Source organism: Agelaius tricolor, unplaced genomic scaffold (genome assembly GCF_023055355.1).
Source record: "Agelaius tricolor isolate 1412-34295 unplaced genomic scaffold, bAgeTri1.0.p SCAF_19, whole genome shotgun sequence".
Taxonomy (NCBI): Eukaryota; Metazoa; Chordata; class Aves; order Passeriformes; family Icteridae; genus Agelaius; species Agelaius tricolor.
Window position 1 is genome coordinate 13877188 of NW_027269279.1, and position 9668 is coordinate 13886855.

The 9668-nt window shown below is 49.1% G+C and overlaps 1 protein-coding gene across 2 annotated transcripts; it reads left to right on the top strand.

Moving 5' to 3' along the window:
* Positions 1-447: 447 nt before the first annotated feature.
* Positions 448-9330, top strand: INTS15 (integrator complex subunit 15). 2 transcript variants are annotated; one of them, XR_011681841.1, is made up of 7 exons: positions 448-728; positions 1604-1825; positions 3483-3648; positions 5287-5814; positions 7400-7439; positions 8592-8979; positions 9018-9330. XR_011681841.1 is itself a non-coding variant. In XM_071444403.1 (6 exons), exons 1-6 carry the CDS (start codon positions 537-539, stop codon positions 8761-8763), a joined length of 1320 nt encoding a protein of 439 aa, XP_071300504.1. In that variant the 5' UTR covers positions 448-536; the 3' UTR covers positions 8764-9330. The 2 variants fall into 2 exon arrangements, 1 of the variants encoding a protein (XP_071300504.1); XM_071444403.1 differs by having other exon boundaries at positions 8592-9330.
* The last annotated feature ends 338 nt before the right edge of the window (positions 9331-9668 follow it).

A 9668-nucleotide genomic window follows, 5' to 3' on the forward strand; every position in this document is an offset into this window, starting at 1 on the left:
CCAATACTCCCCCCAGGGCTAAACCCCACTTCTGCACATCCCACAAGGGCAGCAGGAACAAAGGTGCACTTCCCAAAGCCCACAGCCAAGAGCCAAGCTTCTCCCAAGCCAGGAGCCCCTGAGCCAGCCCAAGGAGCAGCCCCCAGGGCCGATATCCCCTCACGCCCAGACCCCTCCATGCTGAGACCCCTTGACTCAACCCCAGCACCAGCCCCCGGGGCCAAGATCCCTCCAGGGCCGAGACCCCCTCAGGGCCAGGCTCCTCCCAGGGTTGGGAAGCCTGTTTGAGTCCCTCAGGACAAGCTGTCCCCATGCCCAAGTGCTCCCGCCCATCCCGGGCCCGGTTCCCTCACGGCCGAACTCCCGTTACCCCCGCGGGCGGGCCCGCCAGGGGGCGCTGTCGGCGGCGGCAGCGGCAGCGCGTAACCATTTTTGTCCTGGCCGGGCCGCCGTAGCGCCGCCCGTCCGCGCCGCCGAGGGGAGGCCGCGCCGAGCGGGGCCGGGAGCGAAGCGGGACCGGGAGCGGGAGCGGAGCCATGAGCGATATCCGGCACTCGCTGCTGCGGCGGGACGCGCTGAGCGCCGCCAAGGAGGTGCTCTACCACCTGGACATCTACTTCAGCAGCCAGCTGCAGAACTCGCCGCTGCCGCTCGTGGACAAGGGCCCCACAGATCTGCTCGAGGAGTTCCTCTTCCAGGTCCCCAAGGAGCGCGGAGCGCCGCCCAAGGTGCGGCACCGACACCCCGGGCGGAGCAGGACGGGCCCGGCGGGCGCGGGGGACAAGGAGGGCACGCCCAGGAGCTCAGGACAGGATCCCTGCTGGAGCCTCAGGCCTCAGAACGGGACAGGGTCCCTCCGGCGCGGGCTGCTGCTGCGGGCTGAGGGCTGAGATGGGCAGCACTGGGTCCCTGAGGCTCTGTTGCTGGATATTGAGGGCTCAGATGGGCAGCACTGGGTCCCTGAGGCTCTGCTCGTGGAGGCTGAGGCCCCAAGACTTCAGCCCGGGGTCCCTGGGGTGCTGGTGACTGTTTTTGGCAGGGAGAGGGCTGCTGGCCAGTCCCTGATGGTTGCCCAGGATTCCGGGTGTGATGGAGGCCCTGGGCACTGCCCACAGCCCCTGAGTGCTGCAGCTGGGCCCTGCCAGGGTGTTTGGGGGGTTTGGGATGGAGCTGGGGCTCAGAGATGAGCAGTGAGAAGCCACAGCTGCTGGTGGCTGTTGGGGTACGTGTCCCTGCAGCTCTCAGTGCTGCTGAGGCCAGCTCTGCCCCCAGCTGCCGTGCAGGGCCCTCAGTGCTGCTATTTGCAGAGGGAGGAAATATTTCCTCCCCCAGCAATGTCAGTCTCATCTCTCACTTGGTGGGCAGCACTTGCAGGTGCAGCAAGCAACAGCTTTGGTGTTCAGATGAAACCTGGAGCTCTTCAGTGTCACCAGATAGATGCACTGGTGGTTCAAGAAGCTTAGATGTGTGTGCTGTGCATAAAGATTGAGTCCCTCAGCCCAAAATGAAGCTCTCAGCCTTTGCTGTTCCTGTCTTTTCACTTGTTTTATGGTCCTTCAAGAGGCTCAGTGTATTTTACAGCTTTGCTTTTGTTTTCTTTCAGAGACTGACCCCACTTCAGGAACTTCAGCTCCTTGAGATCATGTGCAATTATTTCCAAGAGCAGACCAAGGATTCAGTCCGGCAGGTCATCTTTTCATCTCTCTTCAGCCCCCAGGGGAACAAAGCAGATGACAGCAGGATGGCCCTGCTGGGGAAGCTGGTCTCCATGGCAGTGGCTGTCTGCAGGGTGCCTGTGCTGGAGTGTGCTGCCTTCTGGCTGCAGGTACAGCTCCTGTGCAGGCAGGGGTGCCTGGGGGAAGGGGTCAGGGTGTGCTCCAGGCTGGGCACAGTGAGCTGGGGCACAGCTGGTCACAGTCAGCTCCTCCTCTCTGGCAATTGCAGCTGCCCCATGTCTGTGCTCATGTCCATTCCTGTGCTCTGGCATCAGGGAGAGCTTTGCCAATCCATTCATGTGCTGCAATGGAAGAAAAAAATGATTTGGGTGGGTTTTTTTACTGTGAAAGTTTTAATAATCCCTCCAAACCCTGCATATTGAAAGGGCTCAGTGGAGGGTTTGACCAAAGCAGGGAGCAAACCTTGCCTGAAGAAGCTGACTCTGGAGTGTGGGAAATAAACCCTTCCTGATGTGCAGGTTTGGGTGTGGAAGAGGCAAACCCCTGTCTGAAATTTGGGCACAAAATACCTGTGTCTGTCCTCTGTGAATGCAGTAGGTTGGAGATCTTCTCCTTCCCCACTGAGGGCTCTGGGAAGTGCACCTTGTTCCTGCTGCCCTTGTGGGATGTGCAGGAGTCACAGCTGACACAGGGGCAAGAGCAGGAAGGCTGTGCTGGGAGGGAAGGGGGGAGGAAGCAGATCTCCTGTTTGCTGAGGGTCCCTTTTCTCCCACATGGTGAGTTTTTGGGAGGGCAGGATGGGATATAACCTGGACAGCAGGACAAGGTGTATTTTTATTTCAGATGGCAGCTTTTAAGTGACAGGAGGATTGCACAGAATATTTTCCACATTAAAAATATCAGGCATGGCAGCTGAACCATTTAAACTACAGACCTGTGTTAGAATCATGGAATCACAGAATGGATTGTGATGGAAGGGACCTTAAATCTCATCCCATTCCACCCACTGCAGACACCTTCCACTATCCCAGATTGCTCCAAGCCCTGTCCAGTGTGGCCTTGAGCTCTTCTAGACCAGGTTGGAGAGGCCACAGCTTCTCTGGGCAACTTGTGCCAGGGCCTCACTGCCCTCACAGGGAAGAAATGTTGCTGAAGTAGTAAAAAAAACCTCTAAGTCAAAATATTGATCTAAAAGGTTTTGGTTTTAAGCCACAGCTACTGTAAATGGTGTTCACAGGGGTCTGAGGATGAGGGAAGAGATGAGGATCTGACTCTATGTTTCAGAAGGCTTGATTTATTATTTTATGATATATATTACATTAAAACTATACTAAAAGAATAGAAGAAAGGATTTCATCAGAAGGCTAGCTAAGAATAGAATAGAATAGAATAGAATAGAATAGAATAGAATAGAATAGAATAGAATAGAATAGAAATGATGACAATCTGTCTAAGCCAGCTGGGCTGTGATTGGCCATTAATTGGAAACATCCAACATGGGCCAATCCCAGATCCAGCTGTTGCATTCCACAGCAGCAGATAATTAATGTTTACATTTTGTTCCTGAGGCCTCTCAGCTTCTCAGGAGGAAAAATCCTAAGGAAAGGATTTTTCATAAAAGATGTCTGCGACATAAACTCAAGATACCACCATCTATTTTGACATTGCAATACAGTGATTTTATTTCTGTGAGAGTGGGTGTTTGATGAGCTGAGAGAGAGCACCCACAGCAAGGCAGTGCCACGAGGGGCAGGTGGGGACACAGTGACAGGTGTGATCTGTGTGCCCTGTGTGCTGTCCTTGCAGAGGACCCCAGCTGTGTTCTGTGTGAGGCTGGCCCGAGCCCTGGTGGATGATTACTGCAACCTGGTGCCAGGCTCCATCCAGACCCTGAAGCAGATCTTCACTGCCAGCCCTCGCTTCTGCTGCCAGTTCATCACATCAGTCACAGCTCTCTACGACCTCTCCTCAGGTAAAAGTGCCTCTTTCCTAGTGAGAGGTGCAGTGTAATGCACCACGAGTGAACTGTTGCAAGAGATGTAACTGCTCGAATGCTGAAGAGGTGTTACCATGTAATTATTGCCAGAGGAAGCTCAGGGGTGTGGCTGTTGCCTCATCTGGCACTGGGCTGAGAATAAAAATAACCCCTCTGTGGCTGATTTAGAATTCCAGCCTGGTTTGGGTTGGAATGGACCTTAAAGCTCAGCTTGTTCCACGCCCTGCTGTGGACAGGGACACCTTCCACTGGACCAGGTTGCTCCAAGCCCTGTCCAGCCTGGCCTTGGACCCTTCCAGGGATTTGGAGTCCACAGCCAAACAAGGGAGAGTCTGTGCTGGAGAAGCAGCCAGGAACACCTGACACAAAGGGCGTTGTCCTCCACAGGGGGCAAAGGACATGGCACCTTGTTGACTGAGCAGCTCTGGGAGTGAAAGTTGATCTGTCTGGGCTCAGTCAGCCCTGAGACAGACTCAGGGCTGCCTGTCAGTCTGATCCCTTCCAAAAAGGGGTTAAACAAGTTCTGAATGTTGGCAGGCTGGAGCAGGATTTCTATGGAGCAGTGGTGAGAAACACAATCAACATAACTCCAGTGCACTCTTTAACTGTGTGTGTGACCTGCCAGTGGTACAGCCTGCCTCAGGTTGTTGCTCAGACACTTTTAGGTGTCTAAAATAAGATTGATTTAGCTCTACTCAGCCACAGAAAGCTCATGGTAGACCAGAGAACAGCCATACACTAAGTACCAACACCACCTACAATCCAGAAAAGCAAATGCTGTTATTGATAAAGGAAATGCTTTGCACACTCTTCTCCAGATAAACAGCTTGGCATTACTGAGGGTGAAAGAAAGGTTCAGGCTTAGCCTTTATGTTGTTTTTATAAAGTATTTGGTAGAGCTCAGGGCATATTTTATATCCCATCATCATGTCAGAAAGACATGTCAGAAAGGAAATAACTTGAGTCATAGGAAGTAATTTTTTAATTCCTTATTTTATTTGAGATGTTTTTGGTGACACAGGAAAAGGGAGCTTGCTCTTCCACTGCAGCATTCCCCCTGTGAGAGGATGATGTGTCAGGGTTTCTCTTGTCTGTAGTCAAGTTCATGACCATCTTTCACTTCTCACCTGAAGCTTTACATAATCTTATAATCCTTTATATGTCATGTAATTGTGTTGTTGCATTGTGTTTTTCCACAAGACACGTTTGTTTAGTATGTAAGTATTAAAAGAAATGAGTTATTTGCACTTCCTTCTCTTCACCCAACAATCTTTTGCTATTTCCCTTGCCCATTGTACTTCCTGTGGCAAGGAACAAATGGAGACTTAAATTAGGGAAAAAATGAGCAGATGATGGGTGGCAGAGAAGAAAATGACAAGAGAATCTTGGCTGGGAAAGGGGATAAATATCAGTGTTTGGTGGTGTCTTTGGAATAGGTGGGGAAGCTGACAGGAACATGGTTGTGTCTTGGGAAAAACAGCAGAACTGGGGAGGTTCAGAGATTGTAATTGGGACAGTGTAGGATGGGAGGGTGTGAGATCCTCATTAGAGCCTGAATTAATAAATAAAGTAACAAAGGCTCAGCTTACCCACCATTAACTCTCCTATCTGCAGATGACCTGATCCCTCCCTCAGACCTGCTGGAGCTGATTGTCTCCTGGATCTTTGAGGACCCTCGTTTGATCCTGATCACCTTCCTGAACACTCCCATCGCAGCCAACCTGCCCATGGGATTCCTGGAGCTCACCCCGCTCACCGGCCTCATCCGCTGGTGCGTCAAGGCCCCCCTGGCCTACACCAGGAAGAAAAAAGCCTCTCTCTCCAATGGACACCCTCCCAACAAAATTGCCAAGGACTCAGCTTCAGGAGAAGACAGGGATTGCCACCAGCTCTATTCCAAGCTGCATCTGAGTGTCCTGCAGGTTCTTATGATGCTCCAGGGGCATTTAACGGAGAAAAACCTTTATGGGCGCCTGGGGCTGGTACCCTTTGACCACGTGGTTCCTCTGGTGGAGGACATTAACAGACTGTCTGATGAACTCAATCCTCTCAATGCATCCAAAGAGATTGAACTTGCTCTGGACAGGCTGGCTCAGGCTTTGCAAGTGGCCATGGCATCAGGAGCTCTCCTGTGCACCAGAGGTGAGTTGTCTGTGGGGCTGGCAGAGACCTGGCATGGGATTCTTCTCCTCCAGAAGTTGTAAGAGGCAGTTTAGGGGTGAGGGAATAAAGATCAAGGTGTTCACACCATAATCAGTAGTTTGCCCTTGTTAGAAAGTGATAGTGCACAAAATAGTTCAGAAGAAATAGCTGGATGGAGAGTAAGAAAGGAGAGTTCACTGCTGTGGGTGGGTCAGGCCTTGCTTTGCAGAGTGGGGACTGATGCACAGCCCTGCACTCTGCACCAGGGGTTGGATCTGGTGTCTGGCATGGGGACACTTTGTTCCCCTCAGAATTGCCTGTAGCTATTTAAAAAGCATTGTTTGATTTTCTTCAGTTTAAGTTCTCTGAGTCTGCAGCTGGAGGAGAGGCCATGAAGCACATGAACCCCTCGGTGGGTGTGCTAGACAAAGAATGTGAAAAGCAAATAATTTATCTTCAACTGAAACTTTTGTGACTTCAGCTCACCTATAATGAGACCCCATTACAGGGTGTCCAAATTCAGCTAAACTCAGTAAAAAAGGGCTGCTAGCATGGCTTTTGTCTGGCTTTCCTGTCTCCAAAGCCACTTCTTTCCAAAAGACATGCAGAGAGATAAAAGGGAAGTGGCTCAACACAGGGTCAGCCACACAGACTCTTTTCTTGTGATATTCTCTTTAAAACCAGACAATTTTAGGTTATACCAGAGGGCTTGAAGCTCTCTAACAGCTGGGACATTAAGTGCAGACCAAAACTGCCTCTGCCTAAGCAGGGATCTGATCCTTTTGTCCTGGCTGAACCAGTGCTGCTGGTCAAATTTCACTGTTCTTCCTCCTCATCTCTCTGAGTGTTATAAGAACAAACAGGAATCAGAGTTTTTTGATCTGAGGGCTGATTTTAGCTGTGTTTGTTCTTAGCTGGAACATTCTGAGCATTGCTCTTTCTGTGGAAGGTAGTTCAGTGTAAGGGGCTGCTGAAATACAAATATTTCAGTGTTTTGGGGTTGTGTGTGTCTACAAAGGCAGGAGATTGTTCTTAAGCTATTCCTGAAAACACTTTATCAATGGGATATGTTAAATTCCTTGGTTCTAGCTTTAGCAGAAGTTTGGAGATGGTAAAAAATGTGCAATTTCTAGTTGATAGTTTCCAGCAAGAAAACCCCAACCCTTCTTTACAGTAGCAGGGGTTAAAACCCCAAAACCAATACAAAACAGGTACTGGGCAGAGTCACACCTTGTGCTTCCTGTGTCTCAGTTACTTCTTGTTGATGTATTGCTATTGTAAAATCCACCCTAAGGCTTATCTCTCTTAAATATCAAACATATATAACAGTGAAGGGGCTGGTGGGGAGAGTTGGTGAAATGGAGAAACATTTTCTCTGCTATGAAGGTTTTGGGTCTGAGAGAGGAATTCTGGATCTCTTGCTGACTGATGATGATGACAGGTTACTGACAGATTCAGTAATCACTAATTAATCAGTAAAATTAATGATTATTCAGTGATCTGACCTTCCTAGACAGGACAGCAGAGAGGAAAACCACTCTAATTTCTGCTTTATCCTTATTGTTCATCTTGTGTCCTCTTTCAGATGACTTGAGGACTGTGTGCTCCAGGCTACCACATAACAAGTAAGAAACTTTTTACAGCTGTGTTGGCTTTGATGCATGTTCCAAGACACTCAAGGGCTGCTGAGACAAAATCTCCTCTAAAAGTTTATCCTCGTGGAATTTGGCCTTTATTCATGTGCACTTTAGCAGGAGAATGAAGGTGACACAGTGCTGGCTGCTTCTTCCCTGATTCCTGACAGAAAGGGCCTTCAGTGCTCCCACCTGTGGGTGATCTTTCCCATTGTGTGTTACAACAAAGGCACAGGAAAGGGAAATGAAATTCCAGCAAGGAACCTGCCCCTAAATTATCCAATCTCTAATTCCCCACTGGTTTTACCTGACTCTAAGCTCTTGCCTTTGCAATTGCTTTTTGCCTTTGCAATTGCTTCTTGCCTTTTTGCTAAAAGAGCAGGGCTTAACAAAAAGGGGAAAAAAATTCTCCTGGCAGCTGTAAAGAACAGAATTGTGTCACTGTTCTCCTGGTGCTCAGCAGTGTGAAAAACGCCAGTCACTTGTTTTTAAAATTTTTAAAGTTTAATAGTAATAAAATGGTTATAAAAATAGTAATACAATTAGAGTAATAATAATTTGGACAATTTGAATTAGGACAATATGAGACAATAGAGACAAAGAGTTACAGACAGTCTGGGTACCTTTTCTGGGCAGCACGAGCCTGAAAAAGGACCCACGTTAACAGAGGATTAACCCTTAAAAACAACAGCCTGTTGCATATTCATACATGATGCATAAATTCCATTCAAATACAGGATTCTGTCTGGTCATCATCAACTTCTTCCTTTTAATCCTAACAGCACCTTCGAGGTGGGAAGAAGTTCATTTCTTCTGATAAGAGGGCAATAATTATTTTTCTCTGAAAGATTCAGGTGTCCTGTGGCTGCTATCTGGTGCTAGTGCCTCATTCCTTTCCTAAAAAAATCCCACTAACATAGTTCTTATTTTAACTACAAAAGTTACCTTTTAATTACAAGACTACATTTATTAGTAAAATGTTAATACAGCACTGCTAATCAGAATTCATATGGTAAATATCTGCGTAGAGCCATGTAATATGCACTTTTCACAGCAGCGCTGTGAGTTGCATGTGAATTATCCTTAGAGCCACAACAAAAGCTCCTCTAATCACGTCTCTCCTGTGTGAATTTCGTCCCACAGCCTGCTCCAGCTGGTGATTTCGGGCCCGGTGCAGCAGCCGACGCACGGGGCTCTGCCCCCCGGCTTCTACCCGCACATCCACACCCCTCCCCTGGGCTACCCCGCGCTGCCCGCGCACCCCGTGCAGACCTTCATCCCGGGCGTGGCCTTCCCCTACCGGCCCATCCGCTAGCCCTGGGTGCCGGCAAGCCCCAGAGACAAAAAACAAACGCCTGGGAAGCGCCTTTTCCTCTTGGGAGCAGCAGAGCCGAGCTCCGCCCGCGGCCCCGGGCAGCGCCGCGCTGGGGCTGGGGGCGGGATGCACATCCCGGGACAAAAGGAGGGGATGGGAATGGACAACATCAATTCCTCTGCAATTCCTCCATCCAAACCTCTGCGGGCTCTGGAAGTTTTTCTGATGTTCCTAAACCTCTGCGGGGTGTGGAGGTTTTTCTGATGTTCCTAAACCTCTGCGGGGTGTGGAGGTTTTTCTGATGTTCCTCCATGGGGTTTTGGAGCTGTTTACAGCAGGGTGAGCCCGGCTGCTCTGGCTCTGGGAAGGCCTTCTGTGATTTATTTTTTTTTTTCCCCAGCTATTCCACTCCAGCCTGCTTGTTTCTTTGTAAATGTTTGTATCTATAGCTACAGAGGATGTGTACACTGTATATTTTTGGAAGGCAAACGTTTGTTTCTGAAGCACAAGGTAGAGTAAAGCAGCACTTCCTATTAAAGGAAACAATTTAAGAAGCATCAAAAAAAATCTGCTGCTTTCTTTTTTTAAGAATTAGAACAATTTCAAACAATTGGATTCTTCTCTTTCCAGTGATTAGAAGGTCCAACTTGTCAGGCTTGTGCTGGGGTGGGGACAAAACCCATGTGGGGCTGCAGTGACCCATTGGCATGTGCTCTGCATTTTGATCAGCTGCATAACTTTGCTGGGATATATTCTTGCCAGTGAAGAGTGTCAGATTTTTAAACTGCACAAGAGCACCTGGTTTCTGCAAAAACCAGACATGTTACAGCATGGGAAAATGAATTTTTGTTGAAATGGAATTTCACCAGCCTCGGTATATTGGGTGTGTGGTACAGAACAGCAGA